General features: G+C 43.9%; 4 protein-coding genes across 7 annotated transcripts; 2 read left to right on the top strand and 2 right to left on the bottom strand.

Moving 5' to 3' along the window:
• Positions 318–968, top strand: LOC8068235 (spidroin-1). Its single transcript, XM_002453146.2, has one exon. The coding sequence runs from the start codon at positions 318–320 to the stop codon at positions 966–968; it is 651 nt and encodes a 216-aa protein (XP_002453191.2).
• Positions 6337–7590, top strand: LOC8085212 (serpin-Z1). The gene has a single exon (XM_002453144.1). It carries the CDS (start codon positions 6337–6339, stop codon positions 7588–7590), a length of 1254 nt encoding a protein of 417 aa, XP_002453189.1.
• LOC8085211 (sialyltransferase-like protein 4) lies at positions 13893–17317 on the bottom strand. Its single transcript, XM_002451350.2, has 12 exons — positions 17146–17317; positions 16987–17060; positions 16509–16598; positions 16160–16237; positions 15790–15890; positions 15510–15702; positions 15334–15424; positions 15192–15256; positions 14950–15104; positions 14783–14864; positions 14551–14660; positions 13893–14371 (listed from the first exon to the last, which is right to left on the bottom strand). The coding sequence occupies exons 1-12, from the start codon at positions 17255–17257 to the stop codon at positions 14176–14178; spliced, it is 1347 nt and encodes a 448-aa protein (XP_002451395.1). The 5' UTR covers positions 17258–17317; the 3' UTR covers positions 13893–14175.
• On the bottom strand, positions 20628–24985 carry LOC8068233 (probable serine/threonine-protein kinase PIX13). Of its 4 annotated transcripts, none has more exons than XM_021460368.1 (7): positions 24835–24985; positions 24587–24687; positions 23729–24108; positions 22881–23016; positions 22443–22579; positions 22229–22352; positions 20628–21490 (listed from the first exon to the last, which is right to left on the bottom strand). In XM_021460368.1, the coding sequence occupies exons 2-7, from the start codon at positions 24645–24647 to the stop codon at positions 21018–21020; spliced, it is 1311 nt and encodes a 436-aa protein (XP_021316043.1). In that variant the 5' UTR covers positions 24648–24687; positions 24835–24985; the 3' UTR covers positions 20628–21017. The 4 variants fall into 4 exon arrangements, with proteins under 4 accessions (XP_021316043.1, XP_021316044.1, XP_021316042.1 ...); XM_021460369.1 differs by having other exon boundaries at positions 24814–24945; XM_021460367.1 differs by having other exon boundaries at positions 24810–24944.

The following is a 24985-nucleotide window of genomic DNA, read 5'->3' as shown; positions in this document are numbered from 1 at the left end:
CACTGACATCTTAGTATCAATCAGAAAGATAAAGGCGTCCTCATACAGCTAATTTAGCAAAAAGGTTACACTAAACTAGAGATAGGGATAAAATCCATCATCAGTTCATCAGAGGATAAGTAGTGGTCCTTACTCAAAAGTGTAGTGAATAGAACTTGTACTTGGTAACTAAACTGACATTGAGATATTATAACGGGTGCACAGACCATCAATAGCTTTCTCCACATATTTTGTCATCTCAGGGATAGTCAACTTGCACACTAATTATTAGAGACAAATAAGAATGGAGAAGACCAACATAATGTAAGAGTTGAGATATGCTAGTAACATTGTATGCAGGGGTGACATGCTGCAATTGCCGTACTGTACTCAAGAACGAACGGAACGGGGTAGCAACGGCGTACCTGCTGGTGACGTCGACGTCGGCGTTGGCGGAGCTGCTGCAGCTGGGCGGGGCTTCGGCGGTCAGGGCGGGGCGGCCGGGCTCCGGCGAGCGACAGTCAGGGGCGGGGCGGCCGGGCTCCAGCGAGCGGCGGACAGGGCCGGGGTGGCCGGGATCTGGCGGCACGAGCCGCGGTCGGGGCCGGGGCGGCCGGAATCCGACGGCGCAAGCCGCGCTCGCGGCGGGGCGGCCGGGCTCCGGCGAGCGGCGGACAGGGTCGGGGGTGGCCGGGATCTGGCGGCACGAGCCGCGGTCGGGGCGTGGCAGGGCGGCCGAGCTCCGGCGAGCCGCGGTTGGGGCGGGCCGGGGCGGCCAGGCTCCGGCGAGCCGCGGTCGGGGCCGGGGCGGCCGGAATCCGACGGCGCAAGCCGCGCTCGCGGCGGGGCGGGGCGGAGTCCGACGCGGCGGGGCGGGGCGGAGTCCGGCGGTGCGGGGCGGGGTGAGCCGCGCTCGGGCAGCTGCGTTCGGGAGGAGGCGATGCGGGAGAGAGATACGAGATCAGGAGAGAGATGCGTTCGGGGGCTGACCGGCTGACCATATACGATAGCTTTGCCGAGAGTGTTCGAGATGTGACACTAGGCAAACCTTTTTTTTATTTTTTTATTTCAAAATCAGTTTAAAATTATTTAAAATGGTTATTCACTATATAAAAAGTTTTAAAGCACTGTTCTTTTTTATTTGTCATGTATTAATTTGCCGAGAGCTTTTGTCACACTCTCAGCAAAGAGAGTTCTTTGCCGAGAGCCTGGGCAAGGGCTCTCGGCAAATTTGTTTTTTTTTTTATTTTTTAGCCACCAAACTTTTTCTTTATGCTCCCTAGTTAGAGTTATCCAACATATTCAAGTTTGGTGTAATTTTATCAATATTTATTATATTTCATAGTTTTTGTTCATTTAATTGAATTTCTTGAAAAATATAGGTTCGAACTGCGAGTGCATGAAATAACGCGTTTCTTGGCATGAAATGTTGATATTCATGATACTAACCCTAATTTGAGGCCGTGTGCAAGAAAACACCATAGTTCTCACACGTTTCTTTCGCAAAACCTGACTTTGAAGATGGTGGTGAACATATTTTAAATTATAGAAAATTCGAACAAGTTCAAAAAATCGCGAAACTTGGTGAAGTGTGAGAATATCACATTTGTAGTTTGTGGTAAAAATTTGAGAAAGTTTCGTGCACGACGTCATGTCGGTTGTTTAGAAACCCACACATCTCCACGTATGTTATAAGATCTCACTAGAAGAGATGTGTGGGTTTGTAAACATCCGACGTGACGCCGTGCACGAAACTTTCTCAAATTTTTACCACAAGCTACACATGTGATATGATGACACCTCGTTTCGTTTCGTGACTTTTTGAATTCGTTTGAATTTTCCATAATTTAAAACCTATTCCGCACCGTCTCAAAAGTCAGGGTTCGTGAAGGAAACGTGCGAGAGCTAGAGTGTTTTCATGCACACGGCATTGAATTAGCATAAGTACCATGAATATCAACTTTTCGTGTATATAAACGCGTGATTTCATGCACTTGCAGTTCTAACCTACATTTTTCAAGAAATTCAGTGAGACGAAAAAAAGCAAGGAATATAGCAAATATTGATAAAATTATACCAAATTTGAATATGTTGCATAACTTTAACTAGGGAGCATAGGGAAAAAGTTTGGTGGCCAAAAAACAAAAAAAAAAATAAATTTGCCGAGAGCTGAACCATAGCTCTCGGCAAAGACCCAGGTTTGCCGAGAGCCTAACGGGGCTCTCGGCAAAGAAAACGGTGTTAGCCCCGTCAGTCTCTTTGCCGAGAGCTCCAGTTAGCCTCTCGGCAAAGAGCCCAATATGCCGAGAGTTTGCCTATGCCGAGAGCCAGGCTCTCGGCAAAGACATCTTTGCCGAGAGTATTTCTTCGCCGAGAGTCACCGTGGGTAAATTTCGAGTTTGCCGAGAGCCCGATAGAAAGCTCTCGGCAAACCTCAAAGCTCTAGGCAAATCTAGTGTTTCCCGTAGTGCCTGTTTTGCTCAAAGCTCCGGCATTGGTTAGAGGCATATAATAATTCTTTGATTTGTTTACTCATTTACTAGCCAAAATAAAGCATCAATTACAACGCCTATACATACCACTAGTATAGAGCTCGTGCTAATGCCACGGCTTCATTTTAGGGATGTACATAAAAACAACCAAACGACGATATTTGTTTTCCTAGGTTCAACTTTCACACAATTGTATATGACCATATTTAGTACATCAACAATGTCCCGTAGTATGACTGCACCCATCACCACAAAATCCTATCCACCTTCAGAAGAACCGACATTGATGACTTTGATAGAAGGGAACCAGAAGAAATACAGATGCTGAAAAAAGCAAACAAAAAAAATCTGAAATAATGCGGTTTTATATACATACATATATTTAAGAGTGCATAAAAAAGTTAGTATTCTCGAAAATGCCTAGGAATACCTTTGATATGCCCATGGATTTCTTACTGAGGGATGCTTTGTCGCTAGGACCCATGTCCTAATATAACTTGCGTAGGTTGCTCCGATCCGCTAGCTGGGCTAAGATAATAGCATCATATGTATATTTTTATGAAAGTATATTTGAAAAAAAGGTATCGATCTCATTCGTCTTTGTCTCGATGATCAGTAGCCCGATCTTCTTCGTGGGTGGTCATTTCGTGATGTTTTTTATTATTTATTACATCGTGCCATGAGATTTCTTTTTCATGAGAGAGGCAGGCTAGGAGATGCAACTAACCAATCATACCCTACAATGCGGGTCACATTAGTGTCGTTATGCTTATGGCAATATTTCCTGCGTTGTGCTTCAGTGCTTGATCAGTGTGTCACGCCCCTTGCCGCCGGCCGGTGATCACCGGGACGTGAGGAGATCGAGCAAGGATTGTTGACGGGAACGAGATGTGAGGAATCTTCCTCGATGTCTCGGTTTCGTGTTTTCATAAATGGAATGGTTCCCCTGTCTAGCTTACGCAGGCTTATTACATCCTAGCCTCGGGCCCACATGTCATAGACTAGCGATACATCAAAGTAGTGAATACGCTTCCTATTACATCAAGGCGTAATGCCTGCAGGCACCTTCTTCTCCAGCTAAAGCTTCAGGGTCATGGTCACAGTGATTTCCTGCATTATTTATGCCTGTTCAAGTCTATATATATGATATATCTTTTTTTTTTTGAAACTTTATATGGTATATCTAATATAGATAGAAAACTCCGTAATTGAGGCTTCCGTTTTGCCTGCATGTGCGTTACAGGCATATAATTAATTTAAATTTATTTATTACTCATTTACTAGGCAAAATAAATCATCAGCTTGAGAGTCTATATATACCGCCGTACGTACATGTGCAATCAGCAAGCAGAGGAGGAGCACATCGAACAGTAGAATTGATCTCAAGGGTATTTTCCATTTCGTCCAGTTTATTTTTCTGCATACATTCTGATCAATTAAATTTGTGTGGCAATATATGATATGATACTAGGAAATACCCAGAAGATAGAAGAAGAAGCCGGTAGTAGTACAATGGAGGGCAAGAGGCTCGCTGCCTGGTGCCTGCTCGTCGTCGTGCTCCTGTCGACGACGCAGCAGCGGCCGGCGGCGGCCATGTCCAAGTTCTGCCGCTGCTACAAGCAGTGCTACGCCGACTGCCGGAAGGACACCCCGCCTTACCCCTGCAACTTCGGGTGCCTCGAGGACTGCTTCAACGCCATGCTGCCGCCGGCGCGCCCGACGTCCGCCGCCGACTGCAACCGCATCTGCCTCATACGCGTCTGCGGCGTCATGAGCACCGCCGCCTCCATGGCGGTGGCAGGTGATGCAGCTGAGGCGGCGTGCCTTGCTGCCTGCCGCAACAGCATCGGACACTCCGCCGCCGCTCCGCGGAAAGACACCACCACCAAAAGCATCGGGCACTAGTGTTTCATGATCATCAGTTTGTTAATGCGATGGTGATCGTCTGTTAACAAACAAAACAATGATCTATCTGTGATTATTATGAAAATATAAACAATGTTTTAGTTCTAGCACGATGTATCATGTGGAATTGGAATTGATTATTCACATCCATTTCAACCTGATAAGAAATTGGAATTGATTATTCACATCCATTTAAACTTTTAGAGTTGATAAGAAATAGGAATAGTTGAAACAAGTGAAAGGAATCGCCGAAACAGAATGTGTTGTGTCATGTCTTTTGGGCTTGGCGTGTCATTCCATTTAGGACACGTTTAAGGGTATTTGGCCGACCCCTAACATTGTATTCAACAATTGTCACCTAGAAATCGTAGAACTTTTGGAGTCAATAGAAGATAGGAATAGTAAAAGTTTAGAATCTATCACGGTATTGTGTGATGGAGTTTAGAATCTATCACGGTATTGTGTGATGGTCTTTTAGGCTATTGTATCTTGTATCGTGTCAGACCATTTTGGACACATTTAAGGGTATTTGGCTGACTCTGTGTATTTGACAACAGTTGTCAGTTTTATCGTTTATTTGTTTGTAATTTGTGACAATCTTTTTTGTTAGAAAAATTAGTTGAATCTTATTCTTTCTTGTGTTTTTAATTCACAAACAGATTAGCCTTCGTGTGGCTAGACCAACCGAGGTGCAGGTTCTTGTGATAGAAGATAGATCGTGAGTGACGAGTTTCCACCAAACCAAGACTTATCTTCAGATGACGAGAAGATTTGGACAATTGGACACCATCATTTTCATCACTCCTCCCGGGCTCACTTGGATTTTTATTTTAAAATTCACTATTACCGTTCGTTGGTAACATGAGCAGGGTTGTCGACATAACCCTAATTATCACCGCCGACTCTCATCAATCATCAATAACAGACGAAATCAGTTGTGATGATTCTTTCAAACTAGCGGTGATGAGCTTTAGTAGTGACTTCTCTACCATGGTGGTGACTGCAGAAAAAATACAGCTTATAAGACAAACGAATGAAGTCTTAGCCTTCTAACCATCTATGATAATTTTGATAGTTAGACAAAACAACCCTTATACTTAGTATAAAAGTTTCAAAAAAGAAGAGTACAATTTTGGCATGTAGCTGCAAACAATGTATGGTAGTTTGTCATTTCCTCCGCCCCAAAATAATCATCCTTCCTGCTTTCCAAGGAGTAGTTATTTCTAACTTTTGACAAATATAGATAAGAAAATATTAATATTTATAATGTATAATTGATGTCATTAGATAGATAATTGAATATATTTTATTATAAAATTATTTAAAGATAGAAATGTTGCTACTATTATCTACAACTTTGGTTTATCTTGCTAAATTTTAGTCATCTAAATTATTTTAGTTATTCTTGAGCGATTAGTGGGACTAAACTATTTTAGCATCTTTTTAGTTAGTGTGTTTAGAAGTTTAGCTACTAATAAAGTGACTAAAGTTTAGTTGACAAAAATTTAGCAAGTAAACCAAACAGTGCCTTAGCCATGAGTTAAGATTTCACAAGGAAAGAAACCAATAAATCTGTTGTATTTAGGGGCTGGTTTACTGCCACCGTTCGCCATGCCTCACCTGCGGCAGCCACAACACCGAGGCTGCTGTTTGGTTTTCTGGCCATGTGCGCCATGCCATAAAGTGTGGCTGCCATCATCCTGTGGCTGCTGTTTGCTTTTGGTTAATTTTGTGGCTGCCGTAGCTGTTTCCAGTAAAAAACTCGCCACCAGTGTGGCGGCCAAATTCACCGCCACACACGCCACAAGTTTGGCGCTGGTGCTCGTCACTGTAGCATGGCAGCCATGCAAAAGCTGGCAGGGCCATGTGTGACGTGGCAAGTTTCGGTAGTGAACCAAACAGCCCCTTAAACGCTATTCACCGTGCTTGTGGGGAAAAAAAAATCATCCCCTCCAAATCAATGACGGGCCAGGCAGTCGCCGCCGCCGCCGCCGTGCGGGACCAGGCCGCGCTGTGCCTGCTCCTCCTCCGCCACCTTGGAGGCCTCGACAACGGAATGCCCACCGGCAACGTCGCCTTCTCGCCGATCTCCTTCCACTCCACGCTCTCCTTGCTGGCCGCCGGCGCCTCGGGCGCCACGCGCGACCAGATCGCCACATTCCTCGGCCCCGCGGGCGCGGAGGCACACGCCGCGCTGGCCTCGAAGGTCGCGTCCGCCGTCCTCGCCGGCCGCGACGACGGCGGCGAAGGGGAGTCCAAGGTCCGGTCCGCGACGGGCGTCTGGGTCGACGCCACGCTACGCCTCAGCCCTGCCTTCGCTGACACGGCCGCCGCCATCCACAAGGCCGAGGCACGGTCGGTGAACTTCCGCGGCAATCTCAGGGGGGCGACGGCGGAGATCAACGAGTGGTACGAGCGCACCACCGGTGGCCTCATCAAGAACATGCTGTCGGAGGGTGACTGCCACGCCTCCACGGCGGTCGTCGTCGGCAACTCGGTCTACTTCGACGGCTACTGGCGCGACCCCTTCATCCCGAAGTACACTGAGGAAGGCCCGTTCTACGTCGTCGACGACGCGTCGCGGGACCACGCCGTCGTCCGCGTTCCGTTCATGAGCGGAAGTTTCCGGCACAGGTTCATGCAGATCGGCGTCCACAACGCCGCCGGCGGCGGCGGCTTCAAGGTCCTGCGCATGCCGTACCGTGGTGACGGCGGCGGCGGGACGGAGTTCGCCATGTACATCTACCTCCCGGACGATCGCGACGGGCTGCCAGCCCTCCTGCGAGCGCTCAGCGCCAGCCCGGACACGCTCCTGGGCAGGTCCGTCGTGCCGGAGGAGCCCGCCGTCAAGGTGGGCGAGCTGAAGATCCCCAAGTTCGAGGTGTCGCTGAGGGTGGAGGCGTCGCAGATGCTACAGAGCCTCGGGCTAGACCTGCGTTCCTCGGGCGACTCGTTCTCGGAGATGCTGAGCCCGCCGGCGCCGCCAGTGGGGTTGTCGTCCGTGGTGCACCAGTGTGTCGTCAAAGTGACGGAGAGGGGGACCATGGCCGCCGCTGGCACCGTGGCGATGATGTACGGGTCTTCCATGTCCCGTGATCCAACTGTGGACTTCGTGGCCGATCACCCATTCGCCTTCTTCCTCATGGAGGATGTCAGTGGCGTGGTGGTTTTCGCCGGACATGTCATCAATCCGTTGCTTGCACCACTGCCATGATTATGAGCTCTTCAAGCTCTGCCTGCAGGAATAATTCATCGATCCATAAGCCTTTGATTCTGTTGGATCGGAGTAACTGAATCATTTGTATCTTTGTTGATGTAACTGTGGAATCTGTTAGAGGAGGGATCGAACTACTTATGAGAGTTTGGCATTCATCTCGCTTTGAAACTTAACTACGCTCCTATGTGGAGCAGAAATCTCAAGAACAAAAAAAAATTCACAAATTATGGTGGTCAACTCAATCGATAAGAGAGGATATGGAATATAGATCACCTAGTTAACAATACATAAACACTAACCTGTTTAGTAGAAGAAAATCACAATAATATGTTTCTGTAAAGTCATAACTAGACAGTCAAAAAAAGAAATTACATAAAAATAAATGTACAATGCGCCGCTGACATAAACTTCTGTCATGCCCATGAATGAGATGCAGTTTAATATAGAAATACAAATACAAAGAAACTTTGTGGCTACTTGAACAGAAAATTTGTGTCTAAAATTTGTGGCTACTTCACAATCAAGACATCAATTTTAGCTCCATTGCCCTCCCAAGCTGCATTGTGTGCATATTGTTTTCCTCCAATATATTAAGGAGAAACAATTAATAAAGATATAGGACTTGGTCTCTCTTGTTGTTGTTAGATATGGGACTTGGTCTCTCATATTTGTTGTCCTCAACTAAACTACTTAGAGGGAGAGATAGTAGTAGTCACGCATAGACATGGTGACGAAACGAAAGAAAGGCTCCTAGCTAAGACTGTAGTCATAGCTTATTAGACACGCGAACAATCTCTATGCGGCCTCCAAGCAAAATGCCTTGTTTACTTTAGCATGAACAATCTCTTGTTTATGTTTTACATAGACATGATTTTAGCCTATTGCACAAAAGAAAGAGCAACTATGTTCAGTACATTTTAGTGGTTGCTTGACACCGTCGTCTCAATGTGGTCAGAAAAGAATATCATCAATTCTTGATGCATCTAGACAAAACATGCCAAACCCCTCAAGGTTGCATTGGCATGGACATCATCATGCTTTAGGAATAAAAGGCTACAATAGAGAATTTCCCCAATCAAAATAACTAAATTTGACTGTTAATCAGAAAAAGAAAATCTTGCTTCTAACCCAACTATTTGTCTATATATATTTATTAAAACAACCACTAGCTTTTAATATCAACAAGCAAGTTATCTTCACCACCCTATACTAAATTTCGCATCATACACCCACTAGTTTCCAATCTTAAAATGTAAGACGTCATCCTCCACTAAATGCACACTATCCCACACCCTTCTCCAAACTAACTTTCAATCTCTTCATGCGATCCACATCATCCCCAACTAAGTGTAAAAGATATCCATGCTATCCCTCAATAAGTGCAATTAATATTGTCAATCTACAATAATTCAAAACATCTGCATCATACTATATGTTGTAACCATGCTTACAATAATAAAATGTTCTCAGACAGAGTTTCTACGATGAAATTTAGCGAAAGTCTCCTTACGATGAATGGACCAAAACCTCGTCCAAACTTACAATAATAAGCATGGTTATCATTTTGGTTCAACTTGTTGTAACCATGCTTGGAGAAAAAATAGTCATATTTATTGGTGGTTGTGTTGATGCTAAAAAATGTTCTCAGACAGAGTTTCTATGAACTTCAGATTGCCGGTGCGTCGACTCGTTTTCTTTGGAGATGCTAAGCCTGCCGGTGCCGTTGATGGCCGTACGTGTCATCCAATCAAAAGAGAACGGTGATGGGGGAGGTTTTGCATGCCCGGTGATCGATCAGACCCTGGACGACTGCCTGCCGGAATAATTACCACTAACGAACATATCAGCTCCCACGACGACGATTGGCTCATCTGCCTCAATCACATATTGGAGTGAAACAACAAAGGAACAATGTGATTATATGGACCTCATGCACACCCAAACCGAGTGCTAACTGCACGTTTCAGAAGAAACATGACATGCATCTCTTGCATCTAACATGGAGAAATGCTGAAAGCACTACCAATGGTCACTCCTTTGTGCTAGTGTACGATCAAGATGTTCGTGTTAGCTAACACAACACTAGCTAACATGGAGACGTTGCATGCACCAAAACCCTAACACGCTAGATAAATATATATTGCATTGCGCCCAAAGTTTGTAAAATAAAAAGATTTACCACATCCGATACACCACTAATTAATGCATCAGTTAGATTTAGAAAAAGAAATTTATATCTTAAATTTCCTTATTTATCCTATTTTATAAAATTAAAAATAAAACAAAATAAAATGTATATTTCACCTAATACCTTCTAAGAAGTAACAGATGATCCTAACTATGTGATCTAATTAAATAGACAGCTCACAATAATTTGGGGGTACTGTAGTAAAACTCTAGAGTATATTAATTGATATCTCCAGATATGGTAGAATAATCGATGTATATATTGTTGACTCTACTGTGCGTGCGGATCTCTCACTGAGATGGACAAATTGTTAGGTATTTAGGAAATTTCTAATTTATTTTAATCTAGAAAAATAACAACGTCATGATGACGACATAAGAGAAAATAAATAAGTTTTAACATAGCATCACATATGTTTATTTGAATAATACAGACATAATCAAAGATATTAAACCATGGCATACAAATCATAACAGGAAAGACATATAAAATGTAGGTGATATCAACATGATCAAAAGCATTTAAAACATATAACCATGATATATAGAGCATATCAGGAAGAAACATGTCATTATGAATATAAACAAAGCATGATATGGGACATCATATATATGGTTACAGATATATGAAGCACAAACATGTTCAAGAGTATATAACCATATCATATTATGCATAACACAAAGAATACAAAGAAGATAAGAGTTTAAATTATACGCAGAAGAAGGTCCCATAGCAAGAGCGTTCCAAGCGAAAGCGCTTGCAATAGCATCTTCTCCTCCAGTCATGGTGCCACCGGGAATAAAATGATGAACAACATTATCGCTCCCTAAAAATCTAATTATCCGCATGTCCCTAGCAGGACTCTCAAGCGACAATGGTTCCAGAGGCACTTGCTCTCCCACAACTCCGTGCACACAGAGTTGCGGGACAAAGACAATGGTTCCAGAGGCACCTGCTCTCCCACAACTCCATGCACACAGAGCTATGGGACGGTGTAGATTATCTCGCAGCTGGAAGAGGGTTCTGGTGGTGTTGTGTTATCGCTCCCCAAAAATCTAATTGCCAGGACATCCCGAGCAGGACTTTAAGGCGACAATAGTTCCAACTCACATTGAGAACTAACAGCATTGAATACCAACTCACATCCTTCATTATGCAAGAGTTTAGTAACTCCTGCACTCATGAGAACTAAGTGACAAAATCAATCCACGCCACACACGTCCACGCCTGGCAGTGGTGGTGGCGCGCACGTGTGGCACGCCCTTATATTTTTTTCAGCTTCTCAATATAGATGGATAATATCCAACCATATAAGTTGAGTCAATATCTAGGCCTTGTTTAGTTCATGAGTTTTTTTTGGTTTTGGCTGCTGTAGTATTTTGTTTGTATTTGACAATTATTGTCCAATCATGGACTAACTAGGCTCAAAAGATTCATCTCGTAAATTATAGACAAACCGTGCAATTAGTTTTTGTTTTCGTCTATATTTAATGCTCCATATATGCGTCTAAAGATTCGATGTGACGAGAAATTTTAAAAAATTAGAAACTAAATCAGGCCCTAGTCAAAATTTTGTACGGTATTAAGACTCTTTACTACCAACACACCATAGAGTTTATTAATTTATTAAATTTATAATGGGCCAAGCCCATAATAAATCCAACAAAAATAAACCGGGATTAGGAACATGATGAAATTTTTATGTACACCAGTCTCACAACTGACACAGTATACTAGTTCATTTTTCCTTCATTGCACATGCGGAGAAGATGGCATGCTTTCTGACGAAGTCTCCTTTAAAAATTAACCCGCGGCTAATAAACAACTGGAATGACTCGGGTAGGAGATGTTCATGGGTTAAGTGCTCTGATCATCACCCTTGCACAAGCTTTTCATGGAGTAGCGGTAAGAACCCTTTTGATAGGGTTCCCTACTTGTTTATGGGTATATAGCTTTTATTCCTAAAAGGCTAAAACACGATAATACCCACACGAACCTTGAGGGACCCACCCTGCATGTTACTGAGATGCATCACAAATTCATCATCCTTTTGCTGGGCACATTGAGATCAAATGCGTAGTGCCAAATTAGAATGTACTAAGTGGTTCTTTTTTCCTCGACAAGCAAGTTGATGTGCCTAAAATTGGAAAACTTTGTGTTTCTTCCCCGTATATCTATGAATATATAGAAATAGTCAATTATAAATGAGAGATTCTTCATGCCAAAGTGAACAGAGCATGTCACATAACATAGCAAACTTTCGAAAGCTTATGCAACAACAAATACATGAGCTGGTTGTGGTAGACTGTTGTTCATTTGAGACGCATGTCTAACAAGCTTATGCAACTAGCGACTATTTATATATGGATTTAGTTTAGATGAAGCAAACGAAGAATAGAATCAGATCGAGAAACTCAACAACAAGATGGACCAATTCCTGTTTTTTGTTAATTGTTTCACTTGAGATATTGGAGAAAAACAGTATGGCAGCAAAGGTAGCAACTAATGAAGAACAATGATCATATTTCTGGTTAATAGCTAGGAGACTCTCACCTCATATGTAGAGGCAATATACCTATATCCCCAATGTCTGTCCTAGCTCACAGATCTTCTGTTGACTTGGTTGGTAATGATAGTTTTGTCGGTGTATGCTAAAATGGGAGAGAATCCATGATATTCCGAAACTCTAAGAGCTATTCTAAAAATGTCTAATATATGGCTTCTTCCCTAACTTAATATTCTTAAACTCCAACGGCTATTCTAAAAATGATAAATATATGGCATCTTCCCTAACTCAAATAAAAATAGTGTGTGTTTTGTTCTTGTGCTGAGAGAAAGAAAGTTAATGTTAAAAAATTTGGGAGGTTTTAATTCATCAAATCTATCAAATAGAGTGTGAGATTCTTGGTGTATGATCTCCATCATTGTTGGCTCACACCTCTACTATTTCTTCATTCTTCATCTTATAACGGATTGCTCATTATTGTGCCAATTTTCCTCTTTGTGTGAGCTTTCAATGTGTTCAAAGATACTTCAAACATCCACTGTTTTAAACTGACATTGTAATAACTTTATTATAAAACCTTTGTGATGAGTTCTCTCTTCGGATGGGCTTGATAGAGTTGTTATAACAGTGACAAACACATTTGAATCATTTTATCATAGAGAAAAAGTTGAGGAGTTAAGGTATCTCACAACTCGTGTGCTCCTTTGCAACTGTTATCAATCCCCTTTCCCATCCAATGGCGGGCCATGGCCAAAGCAGTGAGCTTATGAGGGACCATACCACAATATTCATGCTCCCTCTCCGCCAACTTGCATTGGAAGCCTTGACAAGAGAACGCCCACCAACAACCTCACCTTCTCACTAATCTCCTTCCACGTCATATTGCCCCTCCTGCCATGGCTGCCACCACTTCAGGTACCATGCGTAACAAGATCATCACCAACAACATGCCACACTCACATCCAAAGTCGCATTCGTCATTCTCGCCGACCGTGAGAGGTTCCATGCGCGGATGCCCCACGGACATCTAGGTCAACGCCTTAGTACCGCCTTCACTGACATTGCCATTGCGGTCTGCAAGAACGAGGCACGATTGGTGAACTTCATCAGCATCCAGCAAGCCCAGGGAGGTGACGGCGGAGACCAATGAATGGTTCGAGCTCACCACCCGTAGCCACACCTCTCAGCTGCGATGCCTCCACTGTGGTCATTGTTCACACAACTCAGTCTACTTCAACGGCTATTGGCACGCCCTCTTCTTCCCGGAGCTCACAGGGAGAGGCTTGTTTTACATGGACACATCACCAGACCACTCCATATATGTGTGTGCCATTCATGAGGGAGAGTACCCAACACCCAGTTCAAGCAGATCGCCGTGCACCCCGGCAGCCGAAGGCCGGCTTCGTGCCTCGTGCAACCTCAATATTTGGAACCAGAAATATGGAGGCTCCATGGAAATGATGCTACGATTTTTTATCCCCAAGTAATTTCCATCCTCCTTCCAATCCAAAAAGAAAGAAAGAAAAATAGACACAACGACAGTAGCCAGTAGAGGACTAGCTGAGCCCGATAATAACCCTAAGCACAGCAAAGATCTTTCCAAAGTTGCTCGCAATCAGGATAGCACCACACCTCGACATGTATATGTTGGTCTCCACCACCCAAATCCCTTTCATCAAGGTAACTTTCTCTACACCCAAAACATTGTAATACAGCTGCATAAATCAAAGAACCAGCCCTTTCCCTCAAGCTGCACATTCATTACAAAGCATTTGACACCCATCTTTCTTCATTCATGGGTGTTCCTGGCATGACCTGATGTGCTTCATTCGGCCTCAATCATCCTCTGTCATCTTCTAGGTCCAGTGGAATTTGATCAGATGTGGTCCTATCTATCATTGATCAGGCAGAGGTACCCACCCCCTGCATTCCGCTCCAGGGGATACCTGGTGACACCTTTCATGTCCTCAAGGTGCTTCATGGCAGCATCTCGTAGACCAGATCTGTTTGGTTCGTTCCCTTTCCTGCGCTTCTTTATCATGGTGCAAGTCCCCAGAGGGCCATTGCTTCCAGCACCAGGTCTCCTGCAGTGACAATTGCAAGTTTGAACTTTCAATACAGTTATTACCATCAGTGACGGTTCATCAGTTTTGCTAATACAGCACTGTGATTCAAGCAGATACAAACTCTGCAGAAACAACAGTAATTATCCTTACAAGCAGATGAACTAACTCGAGAAAGAAAGGCAGGCCCAAAAACTTACTTCAACAATTTCTCAGAAGCAACTCTGGCAGCCTCAATGGTAGCCCTGGTAGGCAGCCACTTCACTGTCCTGCCAGGATCACCTCGCATCGGTGAATGGATTTTTACCAGCTGCACATGATATTTTTTTTAATATCAATCCACCACATTATCATGGGTAACAAACAAAATAGCATAACATCATGGATGTAAACAGTTTTGCTAGCTAAGACTAAAGCAAGAAAGAAACTCACGCCAAGACATTCCATCATCTGATAATATGCTCTACCATGTAGTGGAGTGTGTCCCTTTCTGACCTCTGAAAAGTACCTTGTCCTGAAAGATAACAGCTCCAGCTGTAAGCAAAACTGTAGACCAGAATTCTTTACTGTCACTACGTGAAGATCAACCATTCACTAACCATTCCTTGTAACCTGGATCTACTGTGAAGCCATACATATCAACACTGTCACAGATGGAGAGGGCAAATTCAAGAGCTTTAAGCCCTGTTCCTTTAGCTGAGGAACCAAATGATGTGCCTAGCATGAGGTATACTGGATTGGTTATTGGAAGTTCCTACATAGCAAGAGTTCGAGCAGTCAGATAAGAAAATATAGAACATGTACTCCAGGTGTCCTGATTCTGACATGGAAATTAAATTACCCGAATCATTTGGTTCATGATATCATGTATTGTCGTCTTAACGATCAGTACCTCTTTTTTTGTTTCTGCAACCATAAAAATTAGCATGCCTTTCACAATGATATCCCACTGATTGGGGACAAAAGATAGATGGCAGACTTACCATCTAACTCGACAACTTTATCTAGTGCCTTTGCAGATCCTCTATTCAGAAGGCGAAATGTACTCTTAGTACCAACATATTCAGTGTAACTCTGCAGTATGGATATATAGAACGAGTTCAGGGCATATCCAAATGTAGGCGGGAAACAGACCAGCTAACAATTCATCTTAACAAACCTGGGTGGGTGCACCATTTTCTCTGAAGACGGCATCATAAGAATCAATTTCATCCCCAAATTTAGTTTTAAGAAGATCACCTGAGTTCCCAACAACAGCGCATCTACCAAACTGGTGAGGAACATATGGTGATGTCTCAGGTAGAACTAGTGAGAGCTTTTCCATGCAAAGGCTTCTGTTCTGGCACTTATTCCTGCAAACTCAGAACTAAATATGCTTAGTAATCTATTAGAGTTAAACAACATTTAAGGTGAAATGGCAAAGATTTGTATCTACCCACAGAAGGATTCCTTTGTTGATCCTTCTCCATGCATACTCCTCCCAGCCATTTGGCAAAGCATCAATGTACTCCTTTGTGAGTACTGTTGTGCTGTTTCTGACCTGGGAGAGAAAAACGACTTACTTACTGGCCATATCAATAGCTAACCGTGTAGTTGTGAAGAACAATAGACCAACATTGCAGTATAATTTGTGTTATGATGTTTATGAAATTCAGATGTGGCAGTTGAAAAGTGACAAGAGTATGACTTTGTCAGCATTGCCAATGTTGTCAGGCACTTGTCATATGACTTTTGAGAGCAGCACTATATGATGTTTGATTCATTAGGTTCATTAAATCACATAGGCTTATGAATTCAAAGTATGCTCACCTGCTCCCATGAGGACACAGCTTCACACAGATTGAACTCAAATGACAGACCTTCAACCTTATGGGTGATTGGATCTCTCTACGAAAAAAATTAGCCCATATGAGAGCTACAAAAATGATCAGACATGAGGCAAGCAAAAATGATCATAGACATGAGAGTTAGAGGAGGCCGACAGAGTAAACACTGTAACTTCCTGGCTGAACATGCAGCATTGTTTCAAAGCATACAAGATGCTAGGATAGCGAAGAACCAAATGTACTTTGCAAGCTGTTTCTTAAGGCTGAAATGGGGAAAGTCCTGCCTGTATCAAGTAAAAGCTTTGGCTGTAACACAACGAGAAAGCACTTACCCACTTAGAAACTGTGTCACTTGGGTATTGTATCACAACTCGACAGTAGTCCTCTCCGGTCACGGCTTTCAGTCCTAGCCCATTTGCATCCTGCATTTTTTTTAAGTAACCTTTGTCTGAACCAAGACAGCAAAGAAGATCCTGAAGCTGCTAACATTGCAAATCTATGCAGCAACTGCCATTCAATTATAAATTTGCTATAATCCCAGAAATTTGTATTCACACCAAAACAAAAACCTCAGTGTCACTGTTCTATTTCGTACACTAAACAGTGCACCTCAGACTCAGAACAATTGGCACACGGAATCAAGAATTCTGAAGCAATCACCCTCCCAATCCACCACAGCTCGTGATTCTGACGTGTTAGTGACCCCCCAGAGGTCACAACCACAATGCGGCACGAGATGAGCAGGAGCACTAAGACAACTCGAATGGTAATCAGCTGATCCTGAGAGGAGTTAGATGAGCAGGACCGTACCACGCACTTGCTGAAGCTGCCCCGCAGCGCAGCGAGCGCCGCTAGGTCCGCCTCCGAGAGCCGAGCGCCGCCATCTGCACGCACCCACCCATCCAGCATCAGGGATCTCCCCCGCGACACGCAAACTGGAACACGAGAAGCGGGGACGGGGGGCATTACGTGAGGAGGAGACGCCGGAGAGGTAGATGAGGATGGCTGTGAGCCCCGAGAAGATGGCCGCGGCGAGCGCGAGCGGGAGCACCCGCAGCGCCGGAGCAGCCCTAGGCGCCATGCCCTGCTTCCTCTTGCCGGAGCAGGAGGGGGGAAGTGTGGTGTGGCTGTGGGGCACACCGGCACACGCCTCGGTTTGCTTTGCTAATCCCGAGTAGCGCAGGGGGCCGCTTGCATAATTGCATGTTTAGTTTAGTTTAGTTTAGCTAGCTAGCCCAATTGGTCTGTGGGCCTCTTCTGCCTTAGTAGTTGTGAAGTGGGCCGTAAAGTTAGGCCCAACGTAGCCAGTGAAGTAGGCCTTGTTTAGTTCCGAAAAATTTTGGGAAATCGACACTGTAGCACTTTCGTTTGTATTTGACAAATATTATCTAATCATGGACTAACTAGGCTTAAAAGATTCGTCTCGTCAATTTCGACCAAACTGTACAATTAGTTTTTATTTTTGTTTATATTTAATATTCCATGCATGTGTCTAAAGAATCGATGTGACGGGGAATGTGAAAAATTTTGCAAATTTTTCAGGGAAGTAAACAAGGCCTAATCAGTTTTCTTTAGCAGCGCAGCCCAGCCCAAGTAATCAACTTTTTGCTTATTAAAAAAACAGTAATCAACTCCATATATCCTGCGTCCTTTTAATTGAGGAAATTATTTCCTTGGTCCTAAAAAAGAATTGTTTAGTTTCTTGACTCTTTTATTCTCAAACTTGCTTATTTGGCCCTAAACTGAATTTTCTTTGATTTCTTGGCCCTTCCATTAATTTGATGGGCTAACGGTGTTAAATTGCACAAGAAATGACTCTTTTATCCCTAACTCAGAAGGCTATAATTTACTGTCTCTACCAATAACTTCCTAAAATAAGGTGCAATATTTTTTCGAGCATGGAATCATTATTATTTTTTCAATAATTATTTTTTCAAGATAGGGGTAAAAGAGTTATTTTGCGTGCAATACAGCTTAAGCCTTGTTTAGTTCCCAAAAAATTTCAAAATTCCCGTCACATCGAATCTTTCGGCACATGCATAGAGTATTAAATTTAGATAAAAATAAAAACTAATTACACAGTTTGCTTGTAAATCGTGACATAAATCTTTTGACTCTAAGTAGTATATGATTGGACAATATTTGTCACAAACAAACGAAAGTGCTACAGTACCAAAATCCAAATTTTTTTGCCAACTAAACAAGGCCTAACACCATTAGCCCATAGGAATTTTTTTAATCCATGTGATGTGATGTGGTCTTTTTTTAATATATCAAATAAATAAAAATTACTGCAAAGTTCATGTGAACAAAGTTTGTTTTTCGTCCACTGGAACTTTTGGACGGTGAAAGGTTTTCATGCCTCTCTTCTCTTCTCCAGGAATCTACAAAGAACAAGGGGGAAAAAAAAGGAGCCTACGCGTTGGAAATCTGGACTTTATTACATGTACCACATCAGGCTTGGTTTAGTTTTCAAAAATTTTCAAGATTTCTCGTCACATCCAATCTTGCAGCACATACATAAAGCATTAAATATATATAAAAAAGATAACTAATTGCACAATTTACTTGTAATTTGCGAGACGAATCTTTTAAATCTAGTTAGTCTAGAATTGAATAATAATTGTCAAATAAAATCGAAAATGCTACTGTAGCCAAATCTAAAATTTATTTTTCACGAACTGAGCGAGGCCTCGGTATCGCAATCAACACGCGTCTTCCTGCCGGAGTGTCGGCACAGTTACGGCGGTAAAAGGGGCTTGCGGCGACGCGTCAGGTCATCTCGCAAGTCTTGGCGGCGACTCGCACTCGCTTGCGTTGAGGTTGCGTCCGGCGATGGCCTGGCTGGACTTGAGACCGAGAGAGATGGGCCTGGGGTTGGTTGGCAGGTTGGAGACAGGAATGAGTTGTAGTAGTATTGGACCATTATTTTGCTTGGGCGTCAAAATTGGCGGCCAGCTGGCCCAGTAAGGTCCAGACAGCCTGTCTCTCATCCCACCCCTCCTGTGTTTCGTGCGCGTCAACGTCCACCACGGACGTTCACGGGATCCACAGCATTTTGGCGTTTTCATTGACTTTTCTCATGCTTTGTTTATGCTCTCCCACCGCTCATTTAGGCTCTGTTTAGTTGTTGGAGGGAAATTTGTTTAATACTATATTATTTTTGTTTATATTTAGTAATTATTATCTAATTATAGAATAACTAGTTTCAAAAAATTCGTCTCGTAAATTACACACAAACTGTGCAATTAGTAACTATTTTTATTTGTATTGTCGCAAGATTCGATGTAATGGGGAATCTTGAAAATGTTTTTAGTTTTTTTAGGTGAAACTAAACAAGGCCTTAGTTTCCAACTTTTTTTTTGTCTCATTACATCGAATTTTTGGACACATACATAAAACATTAAATATAGATTAAAGAATAACTGAGCATCTCCAACAGTTTGCTAAAACACTTGCTATCTCACAAATTTTGGCAAATCAATAATAAAAACTCTCTCCAACAGTTTGCTAAACATGTTTGTCAAAAATCTACTTATCCGCGCGCGGACTTCTACACGCGCGGACTCGTCGCGTATCTCGTCCCCGCGCCGTTCGTTACCGCGAGCTGCTGTCGTGCTGCTGCTGAGCTGCGTGCTGCTGCTGCCCTGCTGAGCTGCGTGCTGCTGCGGCCGTGCTGCTGAGCTGCTGGCGTGCTGCTGTCTGGTTTAGTTCTAAAAATTTTCAAGATTCTCCATCATATCGAATTTTACGGCACATGTATGATGCATTAAATATACATGAAAACAAAAACTAATTGCACAGTTCATATGTAAATCGCGAGACGAATATTTTAAGTCCAGTTACTCTATAATTGGACAATGTTTGTCAAATAAAAACGAAAGTACTACAGTGTCAAAATCCAAAAAAATTTTGCGAACTGAACAAGGTGAAAGAGTGTCCAAAGTGTTCGAAAGCTAAATAAAATCTGCTGCCGCACGGAGGCGACGTCTAGGCGTCAGGCACGGGCCACAGATAGATGGGCGTTGGTAGTTGGGGTGTGGGCCTTCTTTTCTTTTAATTTGGCAAGTCTAAATGACAAACTATTGGAGATAGTCATTTTTTTCACTTGCCAAATCTTTTACTAAGTTGCCAAAACTTAAAATATGGCAAATAAATTTTAGCAAACGGTTGAAGATGCTCTTATTCCACATCTTTCTCTCTTTTGTGGTCTCATTCACAACACGCACGTCATTACAGTTTTATTTTATTTTATTTTTTTTATAAAAAAAAGCGTAAAGGGACTGGTATATTCTATATGGCTGATGGAATAATTCTGCAGACATTTGACGCAGGCGCAAGCATCACCACATTCATGCACTTCATGGACTCATGATGATACAGCTGAGATTTGAGAGAGACCAGCAACGATCAATTCAACACGCTCAGCACAGAAATCTATCCACGTCTTCTTCAAGTATAAACTCCGCGTCCTTTTCCAAGGTTCATGGAAAAAACAACATCACATACGTACACAAAAACCTATCCCTTTTCCTTTCTGTTTTGCGAAAATACATTTTGAATGAATTATTCCTTTCTCCTATTTCTAGTTTTCTACTATTGGACTATATATATTGGCTACAACAACCACCATCCCCTCTTGAATTCCTTGTTAATTAATCTTAATAATACACCTCATCATGATTGGGCAAGAATCACCTCATGAGTCATGAGCGATGAGCCATGGCAGCAGCGGGCATGCATGAACATTGAGCAGCACACAGATCGGCCAAAAAAAAAATTACGCCATTTACATGAAGAAGAAGAATCGTCATCATCCGTCACCGCCGGAGTGAGTAGTGTCACCGCGCGGCCCTGCCGGCGTGGCCATTGGAGGCCCTGGACGCGCCACGGCCGCGGGGCTCGCCACCGGCGCGCGGCGACCGCTGGTGCGCCGCGCCGGTGCGGCCGTGGTGCCTGTCCCGAGTGGAGCCGCTGCCGCCGCCACGTGCGTCCCGCGCCCGGCTCTTCATCGACTCGATGTGCTCCAGCGTCTCCACCACCTCCTTCATCGACGGCCGGCTCCGGGGCTCGCCGGCCAGGCAGTTGAGCGTCAGCTGCGCCGCCTGGAACGCCTGCTTCGAGTTGTACTGCCCCTCGAACCGTGGGTCCATGAGCCGCGCCAGCTTCCGGCGGTCGGCCAGGTACGGCTTGGCCCAGTCGGCCAGGCTCAGCTGCCCGCTCGGACGGTTCGGGTCCAGCGCCCGCTGCCCCGACAGCATCTCCAGCATCACCACGCCGAAGCCGTACACGTCGCTCTTCACGTACAAATGGCCTGGACAGATGAAATCATCGCTCATCAACATCAGCAAGCAGCTCAAGGAAAGTAACTGTAACTGTAGGCAAATTCTGCATTCGGATGGGAAGAATTTGCTGCAAGGGTTGAATTAACGGCGATGAATGGGTAAACAGGTTGCACATCCTTGTCATGGTTTTTTTATGGAGAGTGACAAGGCACTGGAATGGACATGCATGATTCTTGTGGGATATTTTCCACTTGGGGGCAGCAACTGCAAGTGCAGGTCATTTTTAGTAGTGCCCCACTACACAAGGAATTCAGTGACAGCAAATTGCTCTGTTCCCTTCTGCTAGTAGTTATAGAGTAGGAAAATCGGTTCTGCAACTGGATTCTGTTTCGACATCCATGGCCATGGTCCAGTGTTTGCATTTTCTGGTGTACAAGATTCTAAATTAAGCAAGACAAAGGTGTAGAGTCTGATGCACACTGAAAACATGAGTGGGGATCTGGATAGAGACTAACAAAGGTGTGAATATACTCAAAGTGACGTGAATGATATGTATGCCTGCTGTTTCACACGAATCAAATGTGGAAAGGTCTGCAGGGTGAGAATAGTGTGATATCGATTGTGGGAGACAACCGAATCTACGTCGCGTACTCGCATATGTTTCTGTTTCAATGTGTGGAATGACTAGCACATGGAGTGTTGACAATTCATTACAAGGGAAGCAGAGTATGATCGTATCAGCTGGTGAGAGGCATGCAGACACATACCGGTTGCTACGTACTCTGGAGCTGCATAGCCATATGTTCCCATCACCCTGGTTGTGATATGTGAGTTGCTACCAGTTGGTCCAAGCTTGGCAAGGCCAAAATCAGAGAGCTTTGCGTTATAGTTCTGCCAAAAAAAAGCACTGTCAATATTTGACCTTAATAGCAAATTGATATATCAAAGGTACATTGCATATTTGCAAAGCATTGAACTTACCGCATCTAAAAGGATGTTAGACGCTTTGAAATCACGGTAGATTACTTGCTTTTCTGATGCATGCAAGAATGCAAGCCCTCGAGCTGCACCAATGGATATCTTCAGCCTCAGTTCCCAAGACAGTGGGGCGCATCCTCCTAAAGGGAAATACAATTAATTGGCTCCAATATCAGTATCTTTTAATGTTTTTATATGTGTAGTTAGTATTCATAAAGAAAAATCACAATATTATGATAAAAAATAGATGAATTGATGTCTTTGTGTGGTATGAATTGAAATATTTATAGGGGTATTAAACATTTTTCCACTGTGTTGGGGGGGCGAGGGGGCACGGCCTCCCTGCTTCCGCCATGTAAGCAAGGTGATTTTCAAAACTTGTTCAGTGAAATGTGCACGGAACTTCATCGAGGGCATTTTTAATGAGCAGTAAGAACTCACTCCTGAATAGATGGTTTTCCAAGCTCCCTTTGGCCATGAATTCATAGACGAGAAGAAGTTCCTTGTCCTCCCAGCAGTAGCCCAAGAGCTTCACTAGGTTCGGATGGGAGAGCCTTCCTAGAAAATTTATCTCCGACTGCAGGTACATTGAGAAGTTTCCATTAGCTATGCTAGTCAACATTTAGCAAAACAATGACATTTATTAGACTAAACTAAGAGAACTGAGTAAGTCAATTGTGGCCACAATTTGCAAATTTGGCACGTTGATGAAATTGTTGAGTTTTCTGAAAATGACATAGTTCACCAAACAAAAAGTTTTTTTTTTCTTCTCAAACGCGAGGCACCAAACAAAAACTAACTGCATTGTGATAAACATGTGGCTAGTTGTAATATTTTATAACACTTCCAACAATATGTTTCTCTTCAGCATTGGACCATTGGTACTACCGAGAGACGCAGCTGAATTAAACAATCAGCCATCACACATGTACTAAACTGACTGACAGATCATCAACAGTTAAACAAAGCATAAAGAACCATAAAGCATCCAGTGAGCAGGCAAATCTTCAAAATTGTTGTGCTTCTTTTAATCTCTCTAGCTCCATTAGTGCTGTGTCACTAGAAACTGAACTGCATCTGTAGATAACAACAAGGTGATTGTTTTGCTTGTACTGGTACCATGTACCATCATCAGAGCAAACAAAAACAAGTCAAAGCCCAATTGTCACGATCTTATCTTATACTAACTAATGCTCATCAACTTGGCATCCTCTATTCCAAGATTATCATCTTTGCTGTTTAATACAGTAGAATATATAGAAGGGGGGAAAAAGGAGGCTAGATTTTACCTGCCATTCTTCATAACCCTGCATGCTCTCCGAGTTGAGCTTCTTGACGGCAACAACCATGCCGGTGCCGTTCCTGGTCGGGGCCATGGTCTTCTCATCCACCCAACCTTTGTAGACTCTGCCGAACCCGCCTTCACCGAGCACGCTGTCAGGCCTAAAGTTCTTGGTGGCCGTCTTGAGCTCCATGAATGTGAAGGTGCGGAGGTTGGGAGCCTCCAGGATCTGGCCGTCGGGGTACTTGGCCCCCTCGTCGACGAACCCGCCGCTGGTGCTGCGGCTGCCGGCGGACGCCATGAAGCCGCTGCTCACGGAGGAGAGCTTCCCTGTGGTGCTCTGGCTGGTGGTTAGGCTGCCGCTCGTCTTGGAGGTCATTGTCGTCCCTGTCACACAACACGATTAGGCAACGATCCACAAGTGTGATTACTGATTAGGGTGGGAATTAGTGAAGAACATGGAAAATTCAGCAAAAAGGAAGCCTTTTTCCCACCCTTCCAGGATAAAAGCTGCGAATTTCTGATAAATAAACAAATATAAAAGTGAAGAGCAAGAATTGAGCAGAAGCCAGGAAATTTCCCCCCGTCTCTAAGTCTCTACTGCCATGATACATACAAGGAACAAGAAATCTTAATCTAGGATCCTAAACAAGGCATGTATCTTCAGCTAGGGGAACTGCAGGATAGAACTTCCAAGAAACAATTTGAACAGAAGCCAGGAAATTTTCTCGTTCAGGATAGGGCCGCCCCAGCCTCAGGATCCATGAATTGGAAGGATCACATGAAAAATTACAGGAGAGAGAGAAAGAAGGGGAAAACAAAACAAAAACAAAACGGGTTCTTGATTGATGCAGGCCCTCCTCACCTGGGCTAGACGGCCTGAAATCCTCGGCCACCCGATCCTTCCCGCCGCAGATGTTCCCCATCTCAGAGCTCGCTCCCCCTTTCTCTCTCTGGGTTCTCTCTCTACAGGGGAGGAGCCGATGAGGAAGAGGAGGAGTATGTCAGGAAGAGCCCAGAACAAAGAAGCGTAGGAGAGGGGGATGGCGAAGTCAAGGAGGGGGATATAAGTATGCAGGGAGACTGACTGACGAAGAGGAGAGGGCAGCTGACCGAGACGAGAAGAAACCGAGCGCTCGCCGGCTCGGCCTCGGCGAAGTCTCCGCCCCGTTTCAGTTGCCCGACTGCAGCACTGCATCTGCATGTGGCTGGCCTACCCTGAACCGGAGGCTCCGGAGCCCAGTTTCAGCTTTTCCTTTTTTTT

Source organism: Sorghum bicolor, chromosome 4 (assembly GCF_000003195.3).
Source record: "Sorghum bicolor cultivar BTx623 chromosome 4, Sorghum_bicolor_NCBIv3, whole genome shotgun sequence".
In the NCBI taxonomy this organism is placed as follows: domain Eukaryota; kingdom Viridiplantae; phylum Streptophyta; class Magnoliopsida; order Poales; family Poaceae; genus Sorghum; species Sorghum bicolor.
The sequence above is the reverse complement of the archived record's forward strand: the minus strand, read 5'-3'. Positions and strand labels throughout refer to the sequence as shown.